This window comes from Glycine soja, chromosome 10 (genome assembly GCF_004193775.1).
Source record: "Glycine soja cultivar W05 chromosome 10, ASM419377v2, whole genome shotgun sequence".
In the NCBI taxonomy this organism is placed as follows: Eukaryota; Viridiplantae; Streptophyta; class Magnoliopsida; order Fabales; family Fabaceae; genus Glycine; species Glycine soja.
Genome location: NC_041011.1, coordinates 9,525,741 through 9,552,798, shown reverse-complemented (window position 1 = coordinate 9,552,798; position 27,058 = coordinate 9,525,741). Strand labels below are relative to the sequence as shown.

General features: G+C 34.7%; 5 protein-coding genes and 1 long non-coding RNA gene across 8 annotated transcripts; 3 read left to right on the top strand and 3 right to left on the bottom strand.

Moving 5' to 3' along the window:
* Positions 1 to 315: 315 nt before the first annotated feature.
* On the top strand, positions 316 to 1,521 carry LOC114369711. 3 transcript variants are annotated; one of them, XR_003657686.1, is made up of 3 exons: positions 316 to 530; positions 728 to 808; positions 898 to 1,521. It is a non-coding gene; the product is annotated as an uncharacterized LOC114369711 (long non-coding RNA). The 3 variants fall into 3 exon arrangements; XR_003657684.1 differs by having other exon boundaries at positions 316 to 808; XR_003657685.1 differs by having other exon boundaries at positions 316 to 808; positions 893 to 1,521.
* A 5,046-nt stretch (positions 1,522 to 6,567) lies between these two features.
* Positions 6,568 to 7,427, bottom strand: LOC114369978 (mitochondrial proton/calcium exchanger protein-like). Its single transcript, XM_028327258.1, has 4 exons — positions 7,350 to 7,427; positions 7,116 to 7,262; positions 6,924 to 7,012; positions 6,568 to 6,805 (listed from the first exon to the last, which is right to left on the bottom strand). The coding sequence occupies exons 1-4, from the start codon at positions 7,386 to 7,388 to the stop codon at positions 6,709 to 6,711; spliced, it is 372 nt and encodes a 123-aa protein (XP_028183059.1). The 5' UTR covers positions 7,389 to 7,427; the 3' UTR covers positions 6,568 to 6,708.
* A 261-nt stretch (positions 7,428 to 7,688) lies between these two features.
* LOC114372689 lies at positions 7,689 to 8,335 on the bottom strand. Its single transcript, XM_028330378.1, has 3 exons — positions 8,181 to 8,335; positions 7,874 to 8,075; positions 7,689 to 7,802 (listed from the first exon to the last, which is right to left on the bottom strand). Exons 1-3 carry the CDS (start codon positions 8,226 to 8,228, stop codon positions 7,714 to 7,716), a joined length of 339 nt encoding a protein of 112 aa, XP_028186179.1. The 5' UTR covers positions 8,229 to 8,335; the 3' UTR covers positions 7,689 to 7,713.
* A 3,081-nt stretch (positions 8,336 to 11,416) lies between these two features.
* LOC114371338 lies at positions 11,417 to 15,027 on the bottom strand. Its single transcript, XM_028328803.1, has 5 exons — positions 13,833 to 15,027; positions 12,128 to 13,385; positions 11,696 to 11,984; positions 11,575 to 11,596; positions 11,417 to 11,469 (listed from the first exon to the last, which is right to left on the bottom strand). Exons 1-5 carry the CDS (start codon positions 15,025 to 15,027, stop codon positions 11,417 to 11,419), a joined length of 2,817 nt encoding a protein of 938 aa, XP_028184604.1.
* Positions 15,028 to 16,950: 1,923 nt separating this feature from the next.
* On the top strand, positions 16,951 to 17,549 carry LOC114369479 (protein SUPPRESSOR OF K(+) TRANSPORT GROWTH DEFECT 1-like). The gene is made up of 3 exons (XM_028326711.1): positions 16,951 to 17,018; positions 17,120 to 17,218; positions 17,308 to 17,549. The coding sequence occupies exons 1-3, from the start codon at positions 17,010 to 17,012 to the stop codon at positions 17,431 to 17,433; spliced, it is 234 nt and encodes a 77-aa protein (XP_028182512.1). The 5' UTR covers positions 16,951 to 17,009; the 3' UTR covers positions 17,434 to 17,549.
* Positions 17,550 to 20,301: 2,752 nt separating this feature from the next.
* On the top strand, positions 20,302 to 25,084 carry LOC114371336 (heat shock protein 82-like). The gene is made up of 2 exons (XM_028328802.1): positions 20,302 to 20,398; positions 24,639 to 25,084. The coding sequence occupies exons 1-2, from the start codon at positions 20,302 to 20,304 to the stop codon at positions 25,082 to 25,084; spliced, it is 543 nt and encodes a 180-aa protein (XP_028184603.1).
* Positions 25,085 to 27,058: the final 1,974 nt, after the last annotated feature.

The window sequence follows — 27,058 nt, the reverse complement described above, 5'->3', positions numbered from 1 at the left end:
AAATTATTACATTTATTATGCATTGAATAAATTATTACTGTATTCATTATGCATCGAATAAAGGGTTGAATTAAATTTACTACTATATTTATTATTGCATTGATTAACTTGTTTTTGTACTACATTCATTATGTATTGAATAATTTTTTCACTGTATCCATTATGGATTGAATAAATTTTTTGACTATATTCATTATGCATTGAATGAATTATTTTAAAAAATTATTTAATACTTTGAGTAAGTTTTTTTTTACCACATTTATTATGCATTTAAGTGTTATTTAACGTATATTTTTTTGGATCGGTAGGAATTAAATCCAATACTCACACACCAATTGAACTAAATTTCCTTGGTGGGCTATATATACATAGCTTTCTACAAACCTATGTGGGAAAACATGTGTTGCATAACCCTCTTTCATCTTCTTGAATTCTGCTTGAGAGAGGGTGAAACACAAAAACATCTAAGATACCGCTCCAGCTTCTGAACAAAACACTCATTCGTTGCTTCTCTTCGATCCCATCAACAGGTACTTTTTTGGGTATGTCGTGGTCCACTTCCATTGCGCGTAGGAAGGATTATTGCACTTCAACTCATCAGTTTGTTTTTCTTCACGCTTGTTTCTTTTTAATTTTCACCTTTTTCTTGTTATCTTTGGTGTCCAATGTGAACGTAAGATCTTTTTCTGTATTTGATATTGTTGGGAATTTTTTCGTTTATAACTAGGTTTGATGTCAGATTGCAACATGCATGATTTTTCCTTTGTTTGGTTATGTCCCGATCTGTAATATGTTCGTGTGGATTAAGGTATGCAACTGAACATACTGATTTGCGTTAAGACAAAATGCAAAAATTAAATTACAATTCAAATGTTTAATAATTCTTCCTTAGTGCAGCAGAAGAGGATCACGACGCACCCAAAAAAGCAACAGTTGATGGGATCGTAAAGGACCACTGAATCAGTATTTTCTTCAACATGTGTTTCCTCTCCATGCCACTTCTGTTATTTTTCTCTCCCTCCCTTTCAGCTAAACTCCATCGAGCTAATGACAACGATGAATGATCAATTAATTTGGAGAGGAGATTGTTTCGGGAAACAACAACATTCTTAACATTATTAGAAAGTTCCACATCGTCTGTCTCAGTTCTTGGGATACAACTTATATATCTGATGGACAACTTCACTTAATGCCAATTGATTTTAAGTTGAAATCTAACATGATATAAGAAGTCCACAATGCCTGTCTAGATGCACATACGGATACAAGTCAGGAAGAGAGACACCGTTCTCAACAGGTTGTTACTAATGTGGTAGTAATGCTGATGAAAATTGTCAAGGTATTTCCCTCAAACTACACCTTTTAGAGATATATTACATCTTTTAAGTTAGGGACTATTTTGCAACACTTATGCAAAGATAGAGACTATTTTGAATTTTTCATTAAGTTAGGGACTAATATGCAACAGGTGTACAAAGTCAGAGACTAAATTTCCTATTTACTCGTTTTGTTATCATCAAATGACGTGATATTTTTAAGAGACACGTTCACGTGTCATGCCACATCATCCTTTAGTGCCACGTTGGATAGTCCACGTGGCACTAAAATTGACCTCACTAACAACGTTATTTTAAAATTTAACAGAAGGACTATTTTGTAACACTTATGCAAAGATAAAGACTATTTTGAATTATTCATTGAGTTAGGGACTGATATGTAACAAGGGTACAAAGTCAGAGACTAAATTATCTATTTACTCATTTTGTTATCATCAAATGACGTGACATCTTTTAAGAGACACGTCCACGTGACGTTAAATAGTTCACGTGACACTAAAATTGACCTCACTAATAACATTACTTTAAAATTTAACGGAAGAAATATTTTGCAACACTTATACAAAGATTGAGACTATTTTGGATTTAATTAGAGACTAATATACAAAATGGGTACAATCTCAGGAACTAAATTATCTATTCACTCACTTCATATTACTATAAAGTTTAATCTGTACATTATTGTCGTTCACCATTATTAATAGTAATGAAGTGGCAATATTTCTTTTTGGATTGCATTGGGTTGTGTGTTATATTAGTTACACTACTGAAAAAAAGGCCTTCTACATCGATTATAACGACCTTTCTACATCGGTTATGACGCGTGGTGGTAACCCGGGGTCATTGAATCACAACATCGGTTTTATGACCATCTTTGAAGGGCGGCTTTTCTACATCGGTTGTGCAGCTACAACCGATGTAGAATGGGTAGGTTTCTACAGCAGTTCTAAGGCTGAAACCGATGTTGAATGGGTAGGTTTATACATCAGTTATCAATCAACCGATGTATAAAATGAAAGGTTATTACATCGGTTATAGTTAAACCGATGTAGAATGACTAAATATGGTAACGTGGCTACATCGGTTATCAATAAACCGATGTAGAAAATAAAAGGTTTTTATATCGTTTATCGTCAAACCGATGTAGCATGAGGAGATTTTCTACATCGTTTATCACTAAACTGATGTAGAATGGGCATGAATGGAAAGGTTTCTACATCGGTCTTCAATCAACCGATGTAGAATTTGAAGGGTTTTTACATCGTTTATCGCCTAACCGATGTAGAATGAGGATATTTTCTACATCGTTTATAATTGAACCGATGTAGAATATGAGATTTTTTTTTTTACTTTTTGAAAATTTATAAACTCAGGTTAAATTAGTACAAGAAGTTACGTTGCTTATATGTAATACAGTACAAATAATGAAATTTAACAAAATATTTTGAACCTATGTAATACAATACAAATTCTCCAGCTTACATCTCCAGTATAATGGTTAATTGTGAAAAAGTCTCATGAGTTGAGGGAACATGCTACAGAAAACAAGAATATAATTACAATTTCAACTATTATATGATCAATTAAAAATGCAACCCAAAAAAGCATATGGATTATGGTAAACAGAAAATTTCAAAACTATGTGTTAGTCAATCAGCATGTCCATTAGGTGATGTGCTATACACAGACACAGTCCTAAAATTCAATGAACTGAGAGAATGCAATGACAATGATATGTTCTCCAGATTCATAAACTTTTGGCGGGTTCACCTGATATACACCCTAACAAAGAACATTGATGCCATGTGAAAAACTAGATAGAAACTTAGAGGATTAAAGCATACCTCTAGGGCCATTGTAGGATGCTCCTTCACCAGCTGTTGTAGAACCTGCACAGATCGAACCAAGCATATGAATTATAAATCGAAGAACAAGACTAGTAAGGAAGTAGACAAATTTAGGTAAACAACCTCAAACACACCTGAGGTCGACACCACAATCTCCAACTACATGTAAAAAGAAAATAGATGATGAGAAGCACACCATTAACATATATATGGCCCAAAAAGCATTTAAAGTAATTAACTAGTAGGACCAATTTTAAAAATTAGACAAAACAGGCCATATAAAATGTCCTGAGTTATATACATATGACTCAAAATAAAAGAACATCAAAAGTATACTCACAACTGAAATGCCACCTGTTATTGCAGCTTTTGCAGCTTCCATGGTCACTTTTGCACTATATGTAGATGAAAATAAAAAAGTAAGTCAACATAAAAGCGAATTAAAAAATAGTATTGACTAATATAAAAGATATTTGGGGGGGGGGGGGATGCATATGAGAAAGGACCAAACCCTCCATATATGTACCATTGAGCCAGTGAACTAATATAAAAGCACATATGCAAGTATCATAGTAATACAAAATTTTACATACCCCACACAGTATCGATCTACAAAAAAATTGTTGGCTTCATATGTCAATTGCTACTTATTATCTCACCCATGAAAAGAAACACGTGAGGTATGTAAGAAACCTTTATGACGTGTTACTTCCTTAGACCGAGAAGGTCACATAATTAATGTGTTACTTTAAATAGCATTCAAACCAAAATAAAGAACTAATTTGCAGATAACTAATACAACTAACTAGCTCTTCAAAGTTCAACAACTCAGTTTCAAATTTTTGCTCCAACTTCATTCACAATTGGAGTTTCCCAAGTCATTAATAGCAAGTTTGTGTTATAACAGTTGAACTGAAAACTTCAAGAACATAGAAATTCTAATGTGCAGTGCAGAATCTGATAATCCAAAGCGACATGACGATATAGCAGCAAGTTCAGGGAAACCTTGGAAATAAAATTATGGTTTAATCAAAAATCACCAAATTAGAAGAACGTTGATTGTTAATTTGACACAGGTTTATAATTCTCAGCTATAAAAATTGGACATTAAGAATTTTGGTCAAACACGTGCAGAACCAGGTTTATAATCCAAAGCCCATCCATGCATAGCCTATTATCTTCACTAGTTGTCTGTGATGTTGGATTATCTATAATGCAACATTAGAAATTCTTACTTGCACCCATATTGCTAAAAAAAAAATGCAAAAAGAGTGGTCAATCTGGCAACAGAAATAACTTTCAAATTAAGATGTTGGATTATCTACACAATTTCACAGTTCCATACACCCCTCTAGGTATTGCAGATGAGTCATCAAGATAACATTGAATAATAAAATTGTAAAAAAAAATTAAAGAACTATGACATACATGGAAGAATATGCACAAGGTCCAATTCAAACAACCATCACGGAGGTGACTGACTTTCATTTGGTTTAGAGAATGATTCATTTTCAGTTGTGAAGAAATTTATCATTGAAGTCCCAAGATGGCTTGGGAAACTGTCTTTGACAATGAGTTGAACTAATGTACCCAACTTTCTTTTTAGTTATAATGTAAGTTATAGTTACGCGCATTCACACACAAGTGTTTTCTCAGGAGCTGTTGGTCACGTGGCTCATAATAATTATAGCAAGGAAGAAAGTAAAAAAGGCTAAAAAAAGGAAAGACAAAAAAGCTATAAAGGAAAGCCTAAGTTGCATTAGGTGCTGTTTTGTGCTTTTATATTAGAAATTTTTAACTGCATTAACTGGAGAGGGCACATCAGTGACATTTCATTAGTGATATCTATTGCCGCAGTATGAGATAAAGGAGGAAAATGACACAAGAACTGACCGCTATCCTTGGAAAGGTTGCTGATAAGCTTATGAATTCCTTCTTTGCCCAGAGTGTCCTTCAGATACATAGCAACAGATACTACCTCCTCAGGTGTCACTTTCCCATCATAATCCCTGCCAGAACATGACTAAGCATTTGAATGACATTTATTTCCAACAGTTAGTCATAAAGATTTTTAAGGGAAAAGAAATAAAAACCTTTATCCATGTTTCAGTGCTAACTAGAATCTTATAAATTCTATATGAATTGAAAACTTGGGACGGATTCATTTCCAGGAGGAGTAACGGCCACAGAGTTCTGGTACTGGTTAATGACTTAATTCATAAGAGAGAGAGGATCCCAAGTAATGGATTCAATTGTGGGTATGTAAGTAGCGCTTGTTTCGTAGAACGTCAAAACATTTAATTCTCAGTTAAAATGAAAGAGAAATAGGATTTGGAAAATCTTGTGGATAGACATCTCATAGACTGAATTACCAACCTCCTCCCCTTCATTATGCCAAATTGGCGGCTGGGTTCCATTGCTAACGTCTTAATGTTGAAACTCTAGACTGCTAATAGAAACAATTGGATTTCGGATCAGATGCTTTTGTAACTTTTTCACCCCAAAATAACCAATGTCGCTGAACTATTACTGCTCTAAAGCAAGCTCTAGCCTTGCAAGTCTTAATTATGATGTCACTGTGATACAAGTAATATTTTACTTGGTTTTATTGAGGGGATGGGTACAATGATTATTGGATATTATAACTGGGGCGGATGGGTCAAAGATTTGCTTGCAGAGAATTTAGAGTTTCTGCGAAATCAGAATTGAACATGTAAAAGAGAGAGATCATAAAGGGGATGCACTAACATAAATTGTTTGGCTCACATCAATTATATTTATATATTAAGGCAATGTCTGTTTTAAAATTAGAAAATCAATTCTGGCACTTTTCTATGAAAACACACATGTTCCAATGTAAATATGTGGTTCAGATTTACTTAGATACATATCTCAAATTCTCAATCACATTCAACAATTCAAAGTCAATTTTATCAAACTCTAAACCAAACAAGTACTAATATTAGGCTAAGAGTGTCGTGCACAGAAGACTAGTTCACACAAAATCAATTCTATCAAACTCTAAACCAAACATATACTAATGCATACTCTAAAAAAGTCAAAGACACTAAAGGACCATAATAACCATCTAAGTTCTTTGAATGCCGACAAGAGTTATTCCCTTAACATTAGCATAACAAGCCATGCAAAGAAGATAACTTTCTCCTACAACAATAACATTTGAACTTCCATCAGAGCTGTCGATTCAGCTCTAACCAAATTCTATTCAATGATAGAAAAGTACAACATCATGAAATAATGTTCTACTTTTAGCCCCCTCTCAAAATAAGATAAGGTAAGAACCTCATGTATTCTTCAATTGACACATGCACTATGACTAACCAAGAAGTGAACGAGGAGGCAGACATCCAGATATTGGTGAAACAAATATTTAAGAAATCTAAGAAATTGCAAAAATCCTTATCTAAACCACCATACAAAGAAAATTTTCACCATAAAGCATAAAATGAAAATTACCAGAGAAGAACCAGAGTTAACAGAAAGGGAAAATGAATAAATGAATCTTACTCCTGTAATCTTTTGCGGAGCATGTAACGCAAATATGCATCAGTTCCATATGGGTTGATGCCCATATATTTACACATATTTACCAAGAGAGGCCTGTTTTCCATTTTCATAACCAAATAGGCATATTAATACAGTAGCAGAACCCCAAAATATAAGATTAATAACTGGAGAGCACAACTTGTTGAACATAAGCAATGGTAGAAGCACCAACCTGCTAATGTTATCCAGGGTGAGCTCATCATTAAATAATTTGGCAAATCCTAAGATTTCATCGTTAGAAACTCGAGCACCTGTTCTGACCTATTTTAATAACATAATAAATACAAAATAATGATACAAGTATTGCACATATAAGGGGGTGTCTAAAACATAAAACAACTATATCTTGAAAAGTACAGCTGACCTTGTTCATAAATTCATCAAGATCTTTTGCTGTCTTCTTCATTTCTCCACTTTGTGAGTTCTGAATCTCCTTTGCCATTTCTTTTATAGTATCTTGAAGAAACTTGGCATATTCTATTCTTGCATTTAACCTTCTTTTCAATGCCTCCTACAAGTTAAGCCTTCCCAAAATTGAGTGATAATAAAGCACACCAGTAGTCAAGCATGTATTGTTTGATGAGTACAATAAAATCACCTGTTCTTTCATCTTGTCCTGGAAAGTGGAAGGCAACATGTTGGGAAATAATTTAAGGAATACTGGCAACAATAACTCCATGAATGGAATTATGATAAATACAACAAATGGAACTAGGCTGAAAATATCAGCTGTTGTCCTTGTGAGTTGCTGCCTCTCCCTTCTAGAAAGACTTTTTCCACCGACAAGTTTCAACAATAATCTGGAGCTTATCCTAATATCAGCCCAAAGTAGTTTTGTACCAAACTAGTAGTGTTGCAGGGTAGACTTAAATTCATCCCACCAATGACGAAACTTCTTTGCCCAGTCATCCCTATTTTCACATTTGCATTTTTTTACTTGCTGCCAGGTTTATAATGCAGCATTAGAAATTCTTACTTGCACCCATATTGGTAATTATGCAAGTTCCTCTTTCCAAAGCCAGAGGCAGCAGCATATGCATCCAGTTAGAAACTGCAGAAAATTTTTACAAAAATTAAACTTAAGAATAAGATTAGAACAATGCAAGAGCAGGGAACACCTACTCTGAGAATCATAACCATCACCACCAGACATCATGATTTGATAACGATCAGCAAGAGTTCGCTCGGCCAAGCATTCAAGAACCAGATAATTTAGTTCTTGAACTCTTTGAAGCAACTTAAGAGCAGCCAAGGGCTTGTCACCACCAAACCCAGCTCCACAACCAATGTAGACCTTATCCCTTCGCCTTTCCGGATTACTTCTCTGTAATGAAATATCAACAATAGAGTCAATTCCTTCACTTGCATTGATGTTGCATTAAAGAAAGTAACTAGAAAGATAACCCAATGTAAGGAACAATAAAGCAACCAGCTTGATCAAACAGTTATGGATCTCTTCTTCATCCTGGGGTTCCATCACTTCAACTTCTTCTTACACCCCTGGTTCTGCTAGCAAAAGAATAACCACATAAAAAATAAAAAAAGAATCCAAGAGCCCTTTCAATGTCTCTAGAGAAAGAATATGAATTTAATGCAAAACAAAGGTACAACAAATCATTCATCAAAGGACATTTTCATTCTGAGACTAGAGTACCGGATAACATTTTGAATCGATGTATTCCATTCAATCTTGAGTGTGAAAATTTAGCACTGTTAAACAAAAAAGATGCGCTCTATTTATCAAACACCTTAAATTCAAACCAGTTTCACCATCCTCTGTTTGCTTTTTTTCTTTTTTGAAAATCATTGAACAACAATATCAAATTCAAATAAAATCTATAATCAATAGTAGGCTACCATCTTGGCATACCATACATCAACAATATCAAAATAACATAGCATTTTTATTTGTAATTATAAACTTATAAAATTTGAATTTAAAAAAAAGGAGAGAGGTGATTATTGCAGCACCTGAGGAGCTTTTCCGATGATTTCTTGGACCAATGTATGAAAAGGTTGCGGCGGATTGAACGACCCAAGCAGGAACATTTCAAACGCTGACCTGCATACAATTAGAGTTGCACAACAAAAAAACTGATCCTATATTGGGACCAATACAAAATGCAACCCAAAAGCAGTGCACACTAATAACGTAAACAAGTCACATAATCATGTAACGATGCCGAATTAAAAGTCATGACCATACATAATGATGTGTCTTGTGCAATGAAAATTTTACGTTACAAAGGTGATAAATGTTCCTATGTCATCTAAATTTGTCTAATTTACATCCATTTTCCAACTTCTAGAAAATAGGCTGCCCATTTCTTGCGTAGTGTCGTCATGGTGTCAGTGTCTAATGCTGTTCCATCAGAAAAATACTACCAAGGGGAAGAAAATAAAATTTAGTTAGTACATCAACCATTTAAGTATGATTTCATACTACACAAATTCATTTGTTAGTCTAATAGAGGACATACGTTGTGGAGTTCATTTTTCAAACCGCCACTAACGATGCACCACATCCAATGCATCACATAATATCCACACTCATATGCTCCTTGTTGTACATGGCTCTACATGCAATATAAGCGCTCAATAAATGCTGGATCATTCCAATTGAAACATCAGACTTATTTCAAATTTTCAAAAAAATAGGGATTACAACATACCTTAGCCTCAATCCATTGAGGTGGAGGTGGAGGTGCATTGTCCTTGCCTTGGAGATTACTGCATATTTTCTTCATTGCACTAAGTTTGACAATAACAAAAGCCGAAGTTAACATGTAATGTTTTGACTAGTAAACTACAAGTAATGACCAATGCTAAATTGAATAAGGTTGCGAAGTACTTGTTCACTGCAAACTTAATGTGAACATCATTCTTCACGCGTGTCCTTTGTGCAGCGTATAGACTGGGGCTCAAGGAAACCGTACACTGGAGAAAAACTAATGCTTGTACTCCAATCATTCATAAACCTGTTTTAAACACAATCAACAATATTCTTAGACAAATATGGAGTGGACAATAAGATATGACAACCAGTCAAATAATATGATTTACTTACATCATCCACAGCTGCAGTACAGATATGTTTAAACATTTGTCACCTAAAATGATTTCAGTCACATCTGCATGTGTGATGAAAAAACCATTTGTGGCATTAGGTAACCCGAATTTCGCCCCGTCCCATGCCAAATCCATTGGCTTTGTGTAAACCACATATGACTTCTTAACCAATTCTCCTAGTGGGTCATTTGTGGCCACAGATGTTAACCTGTTCGGCTCTCCAACAGACTTTGATGGAGGCTTATCGAGTCCTACGACCACCTATGATAATTGAAGTTAGTGTACATGATGAAGAAGCATGTCAACAAATAGAACAGATTCATAAGAGAAAAAAACTAACCTCATTAGTTACTTCCCTAACAAGATGTGTCGGCCATGCGACGAATGTGCCAACGGCCTGCTCAAGATAATGAACCTCTGATGTAGGAATAGGGACCTCAGCGTGAGGCATATATGTTCTGACAACCTGAACCTTAACAACATCATTTTCATAACGAACATTATGTATGGTGGATGAATTCTCAAACACTTTTCCCAAGCCCGCAAGCACAGTATTTTGCCCAACAACTATGAACAAGCCCATCAGATCGTCATCAATGGGGGTAGCTACCCTTTGTGCTAACACGCGCAAGTAGAGCTTGTATTTCTAACGCCTCAATGGGGGCTGACTGATGTGATGCAATATGAGATAGCTCTACTTTCAGTGATTTTTTTAACTCTTGCTTCATCATCTCCAAAATTTGCCACTGTTTTTCTTCAACTGCCCTCATCCAAGCCTCTTGTTGCTGCTTGTGTTCTTGTTGTACCTCCTTTCTTATCTCATCCTGTACCTCCTTTCTTATCTCATCTTGTAGCTGCTTTCTTATGTCATCCTTAATTCCACCGATGATATCAGCCAATTGTTGTTGGTTGATCGATGGTGACGATGTGCTAGAAGCATGTGAGGCTTGGCCAAAGTATTGGCTTATTGTGACACCTGTCCTTGCGACGCGAACACGGCCTGGATGCTCAGGTCGGCCAAGGGTCGTGTTGAGTATGTCCTGTCGCCCATGTGGAACAAAACTCCCCTATGTTGCTTGTTCCTGTAATGAATCCAGCATGGATATACAATTGTTGAATTTGAATAAAATAAATTTGACTAGGTTAGCTAACCATTATTTGGCAATGACAGTAACCAAAAAATATATGAACTCACAATTTTGTCTGCAATTTCTTGTGCCACTTCATACGTCATTTGGCCATGCCGCTTTGTGCTGGTGATCTTCCACTTCATGTGTCTTGCAACTGGGGATGGTGGGTCGACGTTGAGTGTTGGGCTTTCAGTACACGAATGTTCCTCATGTCCACACTTGCTCTTCTCCTCCATAAGTTTCTTGTCAAGTAGTTCATACCCCCCACGAGACAGTAGGTGTGGGCAGTCATTAAATTTTTGAATTTCCTGGGCCTTCTTTCGTATACCCTTAAAAAGACAAGCTGGTACTAGTCATATATATGTTACAAAACAATGAAAGCAAAAATTGAATCGATTATTGTAGATACAGAAATACTTAAACAAACCTGCCAATTAGGGGTTTTGCGGCTTTTTGCAAATTCCGCCTATGTTTCTGGATCAAGGCCATACTTGGCTGTAGGATCAGATATTTGTTGACCTTCATTGTCAGCAAAGACAAATTTTGAAGTCAACCAAGACTTAAATTTCCTCCATCTTGCTGCAACTGTTGACATCACCTTTTTTTTTTTTTTTGCATTTTTACCTTCAGGGATATCAAATTTGCGCTGCACAACAAAAGGAGTTATGTAACAGTATGTAAATGAATCCTTTAAAAGTAACTTAACAACAAAATCATGAATACAAGTGTATTTAGAATTACTTACCAAAATATCTTTCCATATTAAGCTCTTTAGATTGTCGGGGACAACATTCCAATTCGTGTGTACAATAGGAACTTTTTCCCTTGCGACAACCCCTAAATAACTGTGAAATATCTCTTTATGAGGCCCTGACCCTCTACCTGTAGCCGGATTCACGTTCACAACTGGCCATGGGCCATCTAAGCATCTAAACGTCAAACTTCTGAGCCTCGTGGATTGTCTTGTCCTTTTCGAAGTAACCTCAGGAGGGTTTTCTGATTGTGGCGGGGACGGTGGTGGTGTTTCCATGGCCCTGTGGAAAAAAAAAAGTGTAATAAATATGTCAAATTCAATGATGTAATAGGGTGCATGATTTTCAAAACAACTTAGCAATTTATGCATGAAAAATGTTAGAAATGTTAAGTAATACTTATATGGTTGTGCTTACATAGTTACGTACGAATGTTCTCCCATAAACCCTCGTCATGATCAGTACGATTTGCATATACATCATCCTCTTCTTGTTCAACAGTACTTGAAGGCATATCTTTGGAGAAAGATAGCATGTCAGTGACATCAAGTGTTGATCCATCAACATGGTGACCGATACAAATTGTTCTCCCTTGCAAAACCACTGCCCATCTAGAGTCGCATGGATCTTCTACATAAAACACTTGTCGAGCTTGCGCTGCCATTATGAATGGGTCGTCCTTGTAACCAACTTTTTTAAGGTCTACTAAAGTGAATCCCATTTTGTCTTTACGCACACCTGTGTTTCCATTGACCCACTTACATTTGAAAAGAGGTACTCTAAATTCACCGTAATCAACCTCCCAAATCTCTTCAATGACTCCATAGTAAGGCATGCAAGCTTCAATGGGATTATTGTCAGCAGCACTACAAAAGTGCTCTGATTGACCATCAACACTGACCCCGCTATTCTGCACACTACTTTTATCATCCTGGGACTTTGTGTAGAAAGAATATTGATTGATATCATATCCCTTCCAAGTTGGAACATTCATATTTAGACCCACAACTAGCAATCTTAATGTGTCTGAAGCACTGTCATCGGCGAAGATTGTTTGTCTAAACCATGATATGAAAGTTCTATTGTGCTCTTGCAACAACCTCATCATGTTCATTTTTGGGTGAATACGACACAGATGTTGTTTGTGAGCATCTATGTAAGGGATTACCTCAGCTGTGTTGTGTAATACATATAGATGAGCTTGTGCCAACTGTTGGCGATCCATGGTTACAACATTGAACCCCCGTGTGCCCCTACCTTCCATGGTGGAGCCATGACGACTTTGAGGAAGTCCCACTGGTGTAGCCATTTCTATATATTGTGAACAAAACTCAATAGCTTCCTCAACAACGTATCGTTCAACAATGCTAGCCTCTGGTCGATATAGATTTTTTGTATATCCTTTCAACACCTTCATGTAACGTTCAACTGGATACATCCATCGTAAAAACACGGGCCCACACAACCGAATCTCACGTACAAGATGAACAATTAAGTGAACCATGATGTCAAAAAACGATGGAGGAAAGTACATTTCTAATTGACATAGGATAATGGCTGCCTCGTTCTCCAAATCATCCAATTGTTTTGGGTCAATGACCTTACGACAGATTGCATTAAAGAAAAAGCACAAGCGGTTGATCGCAACCCTTACCTTTTTAGGCAAAATACCACGCACAACCACTGACAACAATTGTTGCATTAACACGTGACAATCATGAGATTTCAAGCCAACCAACTTCAAATCATTAACTGACACAAGGCTCTTGATATTGGAAGAGTATCCTTGTGGGACTTTCACATTTTTAAGACAATGACAAAATTATTTTTTCTCCTTTGTTGACATTGTGTAACATGCTGGGGGCAAATAAGTTCGCTGACCTTGTGATTGCGGATGTAACTGTTCTCGTATACCCATATTGACCAAATCATGTCGACATTTTAGACCATCCTTTGTCTTGCCTTTGATGTTAAGAAGGGTGCCAAGTAAACTATCACAAACATTCTTCTCCACATGCATAACGTCGAGACAATGCCAAACATGTAGATTGGTCCAATAAGGAAGATCAAAGAACACTGACCTTTTCTTCCAAATATTCTTGTTAGCATGATCCTTCTGTTGTGTCTTACCAAAAACAGTTACGATGTCTTTCACCCGATCATACACTTCATGGGGAGCTAACGGTTCTGGGGGTTCTTCAGTCTCTTGGCTACCATTAAATGCTTTCTTCAATCGTCGATAAGGGTGATAATGTTTTAAAAACCTACGATGTCGTGTATAAACTGTCTTCTTCCCATGTTTAAGTTGGATGAAACTTGTGTTTTGCTCACAAATTGGACAAGCCTGGTGACCTTTCACACTATATCCACTCAAATTCCCATAAGCTGGAAAGTCATTGATGGTGCAAAATATCATCGCATGCAACCTGAAAGTCTTACCCTGATTTGCATCATACACATCAACCCCGTCTACCCACAACTTGCGCATGTCTCCAATCAAAGGAGTAAGGTACACATCAATATCGTTTCCTGGCTGTCTTGGACCCGATATCATCATAGACAACATAATGTATTTGCGCTTCATGCATAACGAAGGAGGAAGGTTGTAAATCATTAGCAAAACAGGCCATGAACTGTGATTAATGGACAAGTTACCAAATGGATTCATGCCATCCGAAGCAAGACCAAGTCGAAGGTTTCTTGGTTCCGCTCCAAATTCAGGATACAAGTTATCAATTGTCTTCCACTGTGGAGAATCAGCTGGATGTCGGAGAAACCCATCATTTATTCTGTCAATTGCATGCCATTTAAGGTTAGAAGCATCGTGTGCAGTAGCAAACAATCGCTTAAACCTTGGTATAATTGGAAGGTACCAACAAACCTTTGTTGGACGAGGGTTGGATGTGGCTACATCATCAGTGTATTCCCCGTCATTTTGTTTGTATCGTGATACCCCACATGTTGGGCAATTCCGCAATTCGGCAAACTCTTTTCTGTACAACACGCAATCATTATGGCAAGCATGAATCATCTTGTACTCCAGACCCACAGGACATAATATCTTCTTAGCCTCGTAGTGACTATTTGGTAACTTGTTATCATTGGGAAGCATATTCTTCAATAAGACAAGCAACTCAGTCAGACTTTTGTCACTCCACCCAAATCTAGCCTTCAAGTTGACCAAAGCTAGCACTGCAGATAACCGAGTGAAAGTTGTGCACCCGAAGTACAACGATAACTTGGAATCTGTTTCCAAATCTTCATAATAGGGTGCATGAGCTTCCAAAAATCCCTCTTGCGCAAGATCACGTATCATGTCTTCCATTCGATCTCCGGTTTCTAACGGTACCGCCTCATTGTCGGCAGGTAATGAGACCTCTGGCAATTCACCGTGCCATATCCAATTTGTATAACTCCGAATGAAGCCATCACAAATCAGATGTGATCTAATGACAACTAATGCCTGACGCCTTCCATTCACACATTTTACGCACGGGCAGAAATACTTTCCACCCACAGCTGGTGCATGTTGTTGTGCAAACTTCAAGAAATCTTCAACCCCCTTTTCATACTCATCGCTTATGCGTGGTGCTTGAATCTAACTTCTATTCATGTTTCTTGTTCTACAAGAGGGCGTCTATTATGGCATATGCATGAAAGTCTCACTTTTTTTATATGAAGGTCGGGTCCTATCCCATTCAGGAACAAACTTTTTTTGCTTCATTCATATGTACAAGTTAAGTATGTTATGCTAAATTTGATGAAATTTTGGCAGCATTCCGCATTGGTCTCCAAATACACAAAATGAAAGCGGTCACCTAAATTGACCACAATCAAGTATGCACTCGGAGAACAAAGCAATACGCAATAAACCAAAATCAAATCAAATATACCACAACATACTTAACCTATAACTATGAATGAAGTAAAAAAAGAGAGTTCCCAAACTGTCCGAACGGACAATTCAAGAATCCATACCACAACTAATCCAAACTATCCGTATTAATCATGGTATGGAATCTCAAACGGGAAACTAGGGTTCACTCACAATGCACATATTGTTATGAACAATAATAGTAATTTATGGAACAACAAACTTACAATCCAAATAAAATTCCTATTAACTTACATACCTAGATAGATGGCTGCGGTAATGGAAGCTTCAAATACTATCAATTTTCTCGTGGGTTAACCAACAAAGTCTGAATTGTCCAATACAAAACTCGTAAATTGTAGCCACGAAAACCACAACAATGTGTAGACAACTGTGAAGCACAACAAATTATACATCGTTTATCAGCAGTTGATGAAAATTTAAATAAAATCATACATTGCTAACTCAATTGACAAACAAATTTTATGATAATACAAGTGCTGAACCATATACAGAGGTGCATACTTTTATAGCTAGGCCTAGGACTATTGTATCTATCATTTCTTACACACAATATCAATCTGAGAATATTATTGTCTTTATTATCTCTTTCTCCCTTTGCCTACTACCTAAACATTATAATTCAAGCAGTTCTTATCCTTGACTTATGCTGCAAATTTGTTTTAGTTTTCCACCATTGTGCATATTGCCTTGTATATCCACATCTATTATATTCCATTCTTGCTTCTTTTTTTGTATTTTTTGGTTTTCAGAGTTTTTAAAATCCTAGATAATTATCTTGTTAAAAAATAGAAAGTGTGGTTCTTGACATAAATTATTCAATATTTTAATGGTGTGAACATTTTGCAGTTATTTTTTTTGGGGGGGCATCCATCATCACCTGACTATTATACTTGGCTATAGTATTATTATACTATTTTTTGCTGGTAAAAAAATCTGGAAAGTAACTTGTTTGATGGTTTTTAGTCATACAGAAAGTTGCACTCAACTTTTTTACTAACGACTTAAATCCGGCTGTATTTAGCTTCTTTCTTTAAGCTGAACATAGTAGCTTGTAATTTTTTTCAAAAAACAAACTGTTCAATCCCTCCCCCAATAATTACTATTTACTATTATCATGCATCCTTATTTTCCTAATTCAGAAGATCCAAGGTTTCCAACAGCTTTGGTGTCAATTTTCTTTTTCGTGTTTGTTCCTAATCATAATGTAGTTTGTCCACTTTACATTGTAGGGTGTAGGACACAATGATCAGAAAGTTCTTGTTCTAGCAACTACAAATACACCTTATGCTCTAGACCAGGTAAGAAGACAATAGTTCTATTTACTTTTTTTATTTTTATTGAGTCAATGGGAACGGCATTTCGATAAGCGTATATACATACCCCTACCTGATTTAAAGACTCGCCAACACATGTTCAAGGCATGGGCAATATACATGATGATGTTCATTGGTCTTATTGTGTATTGTGAACCTAGCAAATGGCCTTACAATGTCTTTTTCTTGGTTGATAAATTGAACAGGTGCACCTAGGAGATACTCCCCATAACTTGGCTGAAAGTGATTTTGAACATTTGGCTCGCAAGACAGAGGGGTTTTCAGGTTTAGATATATCTGTCTGTGTAAGTTTGACTTCTATATTTAATACCTGGTTAGAATAATGATCATTTTATTTGGATTAGTGTTAAAGGTAATTGGACCTATTCTACAGGTGAAGGATGTTTTATTTGAACCTGTTCGCAAAACCCAAGATGCCATGTTTTTCTTTAGGAATCCTGATGATATGTGGATCCCATGTGGACCAAAGCAACAGAGTGCAGTACAAACTACAATGTAGGATCTTGCTGCGAAAGGACTTGCTTCTAAGGTATTCAAGATGCTGCAGATTTTGATGATAGTAGGACTGCATAACTTCTTTTTCTAAATGAGAATTAGAGAATAAGAGTTTTTATGTTCTTGTTTGCTGTACAGATCCTGCCACCTCCTAGTTTAAACATGGGATTCACAAAGGAGTTCGGAGAGGAAGGATAATTCTGACAGAATTTTTCTTCAACCATCTTCACTAGTTTAAACATGTTATGATTTGTAATCTACAGAGCTATTGGATCAAGTGAAATGCATATTTTTACTAATCATAATTTGTGTATAAAAACAGACTGATGAAATGATCAGAAAAATAAATTTTATGTGAATATGTGATTCCAGTTACTCATGTTGGTCGGCTTTTTGAATGTAGATGTCACAAATTTTATGATAGTTATAGGTTTGAGTTTTTTCAGATTCCAAGCTGGGGTGAGGGTTGACAATTTCAGCTGCTATGCTTCACCCAGCCGCAAGAGACAAACTAATTTCATCCCTAAAGATGCCAATTAAGATATTCGTTTAACTGTAAAATCAAGTTTTGAGCAGGTTGTTCAACCAAATGTGATATTACTTTGCAATTCAAGTTAGTCCTAGAAAAGCATATAAATTGTCCTAAACGTGGTTTATATATGCGAAAAATGCTTGGAAAGGTCATCTTTATTAGATGTGACTTGTAAGAGAACCGAAGGCATTGCTAATGATGACACGGTCTGAAATTATCAATGGAAACAAAAAAAATTTGGCCACCTCTAATTGCTTGAATCGTAGGGACGGCCAGTTGATAATTTGAAGAAGTGAATGGCATGTAAGCTGTCTAGTTACAATCAGTTCCAAATGTGAGGAGGTGATCTGCCAAATAGATATATTAAAAAACAAAATAGGTTTGTTTACATATTTTGCAGAGGGATTAATTAGGGAAAATTATGAAGTATGAAAAAGAACTAGTGTAAAAAAGAAAAACCACATTAATTAGAAGGATTCAACCATTCGTCTCTGTATGAGCATACAATACTAGAACTTTAAAGTTTGATATGGCCCAGTGGTTGGAGAGGGGAGAAGGGAGGAGGGAGAGTCATGAGTTCGAATCCCCCCAAGTGATATTTTTAACAAAACTAACCTTTGTTGATACAAAACATGCCAAAAGAATCTAAGGATGGAACATTTTTGGCAAAGCACCTAGTAATGAAATATAGCTTATATTTTCTATCTTTTTATTTTTTTTTTAAGAATCTTAATTGCACTGTAGCTTATGGTCTATAAGCATATGCAATTTGTGGTTGCCAATAACATACTCTCAAAGTTCAGACAAGGGAACCACCCATCATCCTTTGCAGTCTAAAATATTGAAAAATTTGTATTAGTTCCAAATAAGGTAGCCGTGAATGATACAAGTATCAATCCAATAATTGTTGTTTATAATTCGTCCAAATGATGTTAGTTCGTTAAATATATATTCATCTTATCTCCTCTTGTGAATGTCATTTAAGTTTTTGAAGAATCCCAAATGTACACTAAGTTATAACCAGAAACATATAAAGCCGGCAATGATTATTTTTATATGTGTGACATGACATATAAGTTGGTCCGTGTATGCTATAAAATAGGTGAATCACCAACCAAAAAATGAATCAACATTTCCACATCTAGCATCTATTTTGGACCCCTTCAACTTATCATGAGGTTTGCCAAAATTTTGAGCTCTTTCAGCCTTCTGTTCATTGGGTATACTTTGGTGAATGGATCCACACCAAAGGTAAGGAGCATATTCACTTGAACTTAATGCATGCTATCAATGTGAGTTGCATGCATCTACAGCCTATGAGCTACATTACTAGCAGCTCCTAACTACTTACTTATATAGAACAAAACTAACTTTGGGATTTGCATTAATGTAGCATTATATAGTTTACATGGGAGATCATTCACACCCTAATTCAGAATCTGTAATCAGAGCAAACCATGAGATACTAGCTTCAGTTACTAGAAGGCATGTCACTCAATTTAAGATAAAACTCATGGAATTCATTATAACTAATGATGTTATTTTAAGCTTGATTTATTCAGAATGGAATAGCGTAGTCTAACATAGTCTTCCTCTGTAAATTCTTTGCACTTTTTAGCCTCAGTGAAGCAAAAGCAGCAGCACTCCACCATTATAGTAAAAGCTTCCAAGGTTTCTCAGCCATGATTACACCAGAGCAAGCTAGTCAACTTGCAGGTATTTATTCCAGTGTTATACCCTTCTGTCTTTATCTTTCCCACTATATTGGCCAAGGAAACATTTTGAATAATAGATGGAAGACTAATTCAATATTTTGAGAAAGGCTTCTCGATTTAAATGGGGTGGCTCCAAGCCTCCAATAATTTGGAGCCGTATATTTTCAAGTTTCATAGTGATAAGCATATTCTATATGGAATTCATTCACCACTTTCTTGATCAGGCTCTGAATGACGTTTTGAATTGTGTTTCAGAATATGAATCAGTATTGTCCGTATTTGAGAGCAAAATGAATAAACTTCACACAACACATTCTTGGGATTTTCTTGGATTAGAAACTATCAGTAAGAACAATCCTAAAGCACTGGACACCGCATCCAATGTCATTGTTGGTGAATTTTTGCTCAGGCTCAATGAGAACTGTTGAGGAGGCTCTCAAATGAGAAGTTTTTGCTCAAGGTCAACATCAAAGTTAAGAAAAGAAGTTATGAATTTTTATTAGAGTCACTAGGTGAGTTTGTTTGATTTCCTTTTCACTTTTTGCACAGGTGTCTCATTTTTTGTGTTAAAAATTCACTAAAACAAAAAGGAAGAAAACTACACACTACTCATTCGTGGAAATTCATGGACCTGGAAGGGAATGATAGGGTAATTCCCTCTGATTCACTGTTTAGGAAGGCCAGATATGGTGAAGATACTATTATTGCGAATTTTGACACTGGTAATTTTGGTCCCTTGTTTATGCTATTATACATTTTTGCCTTTCCCGAGTCCCATCTACCTTAAACTAGCTATTTAGGTCACTAATGTATTATAATTATATTACTATCATTACTATTATTAGAAGATTATGTCCAGAGATTTAGACTAGAATGTGTTATGGTATCACACAATCACAAAGCAAGCATTCCTTACATATTAAGAGTTAAAATTTTGACATGTCCTGTTTCCGATGACCAGTTTGCTCTTTCTTATGTGCTGCTGACTAATAAAAGTACCGTAACTTTCTCTGTTGTCTGTCATTATGTCATTGACACATTGACACATGCATTCTTTTTTATTTTTTACAAAGCAAGTATATTTTTATTGTCATTTTACACTAAAATAGACTAAACTAAATCATATTTTGCAAAGTAGGGAATAAAATACTAATTTTTTTAAGTTAAAAAATGCTTACAATTTTAACGAAAAAAATTAGAGTTTACTCCATACAAATCACATTCAATTTCTCACATTTTCAACACTTGATCATAGTTTTTCATTAATAAGAACCTAGAATATATTTTTATCAACGTAAAATCATAGGAACCTAGAATATATTTTTTCTTATAAAAATAAGGGAGGCAAAACACAAAAAATCATGATATTTTTAATTTTATCAACATGATGAGTTGTACCCCATCAAGTATATATATAAGTCCCCCACAGATAAGAAAAAAAATAAAAATAAAAGTCCCCAGGACCCACTATACAAGCATGTACATTATTTATTTTTATGCTGATTACTTATAGGTCTGGTTCTTTGAAATTTAAAAGAATTTATTTATAACAATTAAAATAAATGAAGTTCATTGAATCTGTGTCCCATCCTTTGGAAGATTGCCTTTTGTTTGGTATAAGCTAAATGAGCATATTCAAAAGGAATATTGTTTTTTTTTTTAAATATCATTGTTTCAAATGTTATTTTTAAATCAATTTTAAAACACGATTATTAATAATTTTTTATAAAATTATTTTAAATAACATTACACTGTTTATTATGGAAATACAAACACAACAAACAAAATATAAGTAATTCTTTTATCAATTTAATTATCCCCGGCCCCAATTTTTAAAAAACTTTTTTACAACTTCTATCAAACACATAACGTTCAGAAATCAATACACCTAAAATAATTAAGAAATCAATATTGTAACTAAAAATTAACTATATAGTTATTTAAAAAGCATCAATAAATAAAGTATAATTAATTAATCTAGGTGTGACCGAGTAGGAGACAATGGCTTGGATATCATGACTTGGTCTACAAACTAATAAAGCTTAAAGTGGAGATATCATGCCTATCTGACCAAGTAGAACAAAAAGAAATGTTAAGAAATGAGTTGGAGCTTATGAATAAATCACTTGAGGAATCTGAGGCTCAGTTATAGAGTAGAACAGTGGAAAGCAATGAGCTGGTGAGTCAAATTGCTTTATTGAAGAAGGAAGCAGAAAGGTCACTTGATGAGCTAAATAGGATGAAGAATCTAGAGTATGAAAAAGAGTTGGCGGGTAGAGTGTTGCAGTCAGAGTTAGAAGCACTTAGAACTCAATATAATGACTTGAAAAGTTATCTTCTTGGGGATGAGGCTGAGAAAGAAAATGTGAGAAAACAAGTTTTCCAGCTAAAGGGTGAACTAAAGAAAAAAGACGACGCGTTAATGAACATTGAGAAGAAAATGTGATAAACCATTTTCTTTATGAATTTTGTCATAAATAACTTTTTAACTTTATCAATATAATATTTGATAATTATTTGCAGAAAATGGTCCAAGTCTGGCGTACAAATTGGTCTGTTTTATGGCCAATATCAGTACTAGCTGATACATAATAATTTGGAATCCTATACCTTTTAAATCAACTTCAAGAATAACATTCCCATGGTCCTCAAGTACAGCATATACATGATCTACAAATGATGGACTCGCAGGAGAAAAAGAGATAACATGCACATATATATCTAGTATTGGAAGTGTTTCCACTTGCCAAGAAGTTAAACAATTTTATTACTAGTGGCATGCAATTCTCAACCTCAACCACTCCTAAGCCTTTGCCCATCAAAGTCACCAAGAATCCGCGGTTCCAATGTCGCAACAATAACCAAAATAATCCATACATAAAATATATTCATTCAAACTAGACCGATAACATTAGAGCAATAAAGTTACAACCCATCCTCACTCAAAAGAGATTCTTCCCAATCCTTCACCCTTGGAATCAAAGGATGAGAGGAAATCAACAAACACTATTGTATTCAGGTCATAAGAGAGAGGTTCCACCGAAGGTATGATGACTCACCTCCTAAATGGAGGTGTAGAAGAAGAGTGTTAAGAGTAAAATTAGATGGTTAGAGAATAGCTGTTTGGATACAAGGTTAATTAGAAGTCTTTTTGAGAATTTTTCTGCTGAAAAAGCTTTATATTTCAAGTAGAAAAACTATCAAAAACACTTCTGACTTGTATCTAACCAGTTCTTAAGAGATAAGCTCCTCACTTATTGTAGAAAAGCTTTATAAAGAGCACTCACCTACTTTCATTGTATCTTTTATCATTTCAATGTTTTATATGGATCACTCCTCTCTTATTCTTTGAGTTGTATATATGATGTGTGGCCACATACCCATCAGGATTCTGATAAAGTTCAGATACTTGATTGGTCAACTTTTAGTAGTTAGGGAAGTCAATTAGTTAGGCAAAGCATCTATGGTACGTATTAGAAAAGACTTTTAAGATCTTTTAACCTTTAATCCATTTGAAGAACAAATGGTAATTAAAATATCTCAGAAATTTTCACCCTGAAAAAATAAATAGTACTTTTAGCATCTTAGTTGCCAAATATGCACACAAGTTGCTCCCTTTTGTTTTCTCAATCATTTATTTAAAGTTTTTCGAGAAAGAAGACTTAGTGTGTGGTAGTTGGAATAAATTAGGTTAGCCGTTAATGCAAACAAGTGTTTATTGGATTGAGAGTTAAGGTGGCATCCATGCATGCATGTTTCATGTCAAATAGGTTTATTTTTGGAAGTATTCCCTTAAACACAGAATTATATACTACTTTTTGATCTTATTAGACATACATTTGGCACCTAATCAATCTTTGATTTTTTAATGATCAGAACTCGGGTTTCCATCCTAATCCTCTTATCTTGAAAACAATCCACTCTAGGTAAAGTTTCCTTTCATTACAATTTTCTCTTTATGTTAAAGTACACAAGCATTTGAAGAAATTGAATGTCTGACAGCATCAAAAAAATTTAATTTACAAGTAAATTTTGTTGTGTTTTCATTATTATCTTATAGCAAAATCAACCATCCCTCAAATTGATGATATTCATTCAAGTGTCCATTCTCACTATTTCACCAAACCTCTTGTTTAGTCCCCATCAAATATCAATAAAATTAGATGTCAAAAATACAGTAAGAAGGTTAATTAATGGGGAATCATATAATATATGCTTGTCAATCAGCAAAAGATCATAGATCATTGCATCAATTGACCACCTTTGCTCCCTTCCATTCAAAGTTTTATTTTTGTTCTACTTTGTGTCTTGGCTCTCAAGTTAAGACATATATGTAGCATGAAGAGGAAAAGCATCAGGAAAAAAATTGATGTATAAAGTGCCAAGGGCAAATGCAATGTTTTAAAAATGTGTTAGTGGCAAGGCCTCAAGATCAGAAAAGTTTCAAACCATCATAAAATGAATCTAAAACCAGAGGCAGAACTGGTCGCAAACTTATAAAGGTATATATGGGTACTGATATGGAGGAAAGCCTTGATGTTGTCGCTATGCATTAGATAATATTATCCCTTATTATTTGACAGATATAGAAATGTTCATACCCATCAGTGAGAGTGCATGAAAGAGAAGATCACAACAATAAAAAGGAAGGGAATATAGAGGCGCAGGACTATGTGATCAAATGGACAACACCTTTGGTTTGGTGTGGGATAAGTTTGTTTCAATTTTTTCTCCAACACACACACGCACTGATTCTTTTGGTTTGGCGTTCTTATCATTATGTTCAACAATTATGCTGCAAACAGGAGGTTGGATCGAAAGTGAAAAATCGAAACTTTTACATCCCAACTTTGGCCATTAGAGAAGTAAATGAAAAACCTCAATTTCAACAACCACTTTTTAACCTTCTCTTTACTATTCTTTACCTCTTGTGACTTTCATATTAGTTACATGGTGCTATAGAAATTTATTTTAAGGAAACAAATTCATGTCATTTTATTAAGGATATCAACATACATTTTGAGGAAGACTATAACAAGTTTTATGAAGGCTTCTCTAAGAACTTGAAATTTGGTATTCATGAGGATTCTCAGAACAAGACAAAGCTAGCTAAATTGCTCAAGTATGACTTGAGTAAGAGTGGTGATGAGATGACCAGCCTCAAGGACTATGTTACGAGGATGAAGGAAGGACAAAATGACATCTACTACATTACTGGTGAAAGCAAGAAAGCTGTCGAGAATTCCCCCTTCCTTGAAAAGCTTAGGAAGAAGGGGTACGAGGTTCTCTACATGGTTGATGCTATTGATGAGTACGCTGTTGGTCAACTTAAGGAATTTAAGGGAAAGAAGTTGGTCTCTGCTACCAAGGAAGGCCTAAAACAGGTAGTAATTCGTATGCACCTATAATATATAGGGACTTTCAAGAATGAAGATTGGCTGCTTAACTTCTAGCATACCCTCACAAAAGGTAAAAAATGTTGATGTTTTAGTTGAACGTGAAGCGTCTTGGTCTCAACATGTTTTAGTTTTGGAGCACTTTCCCATGTTCAAATGCTTCTCTTGGAAGCTGTAGATTCTGCTAGTTTTGTTGCCTATATTGATTATGCTGAATGAACAAAAAAAGATGACACTATTTTTATTATCATTATTTATAAAATCCATTATATTTAATAATTAGCATATATAAAAAAAATTGATATAGTTAATAATTGATTGATAAACAGTCACCAGAGGCAAAGCAATTGCAAAGTTTCATTAAATATGTACATTACCTTGTATTGGAGGTATATTGACCCTTTCCTTTAGCAATAAAAAATCGAACACGACGTCCCAAATATACTTAATTATTCAATTCAAGAACCTGTGATTACAACAGAAAATTGATTTTTAGGTTCAAGTCATAACAACTGAGTATAACTATGAGTTTTCTAGAACTTATTAGTATGGTACTGTATGACATGGATGACAGGATGCGATTTCTCATCACAGTATAAACTAATAATTCTTATGCATGTGTAGAGGCTAGCACTTAATGTTTTCTCATATGGCTACTACAACTCACAATTTTCTTGTGCAATGACTAAAATTTAAAATAGGAACTATAAGGCACAAAGAAATAGTTTAACCAACGAATTTCTTCTAAACATAAACAAAAGTCAGAATGGAAGGACCTCAAAATGACCTGGCAATAGCAATTACTAATTTCGGTTTACTTTCTATCACTCTTTTGACTATTGCACTAAGTTTCCAACTTATCTCTCCACTTAATCCCATAAAAGTTTGTTTTAAATTAATATACATGATCTGGAGCAATTTGTTATGCCATTGATATATGTGAGTACAGTACTGATTTGTTTTTTGGGTATGTAAGTGAATCATAATAATTTCTCAGGATTTCTAGTTCTGTAGCAATAATAAATGGACTGGACTAGAAAGAACTAGACTATCAATAAATTTTAAAACAAAAACCATAATAAAGAAAACTATCAGTTCCTACATTTAGTCCCTAGTTGGCAACTATTTTGGTCATGCTTTGGATTTGAGTAAACCCGGGCTTTTTAAAATGCTTTGTCATAGCCTTTGTTGGAACAAGGACATTATAATAATGAAACCATACACATGAATCAATTAACACAAATTATTTAATTTAACTAAAGATTAATTTCAAGTTTAAATTGTCAGCATACAGCTATTAGAAAAATTGTCACCTATAATAATTTTATATATTTGAAGATTATTTTTAATGAAAAATACAAGTAGTGGAGGGTTGGGGGTGAAGAAGAAGGGTGAAAACCCATTAGTATAAAACATATATATTAAATTAACAATCTGTAATTCATTATATGTTCTAATTTAAGGTTGTTAGTATTTTTTTATGCATATTTAAATTGAATAAAAAATTATTTTATTCAAAAATAGTATCAATTTAAATAAATTTTTATTCTAAAATAGAAAACAAAATAGAAACTTAATACATATTTTTTTCGGTGAATAATATACATATATTTATAATTAGGCTAAGAAATTCATTTATATAAAATAATTATTTTTTCTATAAATATCACATCTCTGCAGCGTTTTGTAGTGGATGAAAAAGTTTGTAACAAGCCATTCTTTTATTTATTTATAAAGCCAAAAAAATCTAATGTTGAACAAAATAATTAATCAGACTTTAAAGAATTTATTTAGGCAACTTTAAAGAATTGGTAAAGCTTAATACATGTATTCTATCTATTAAATCAATATTTTTATAAATATATCTATAATTATAGACACAATTCACCTTAAACCTATACCTACCCATAACTTAAAATAAATCTATCATATTCAATTGTTTTTTTATGATGAGGTTTCTTGTTGTCAAATAACATTTGCAGAGAG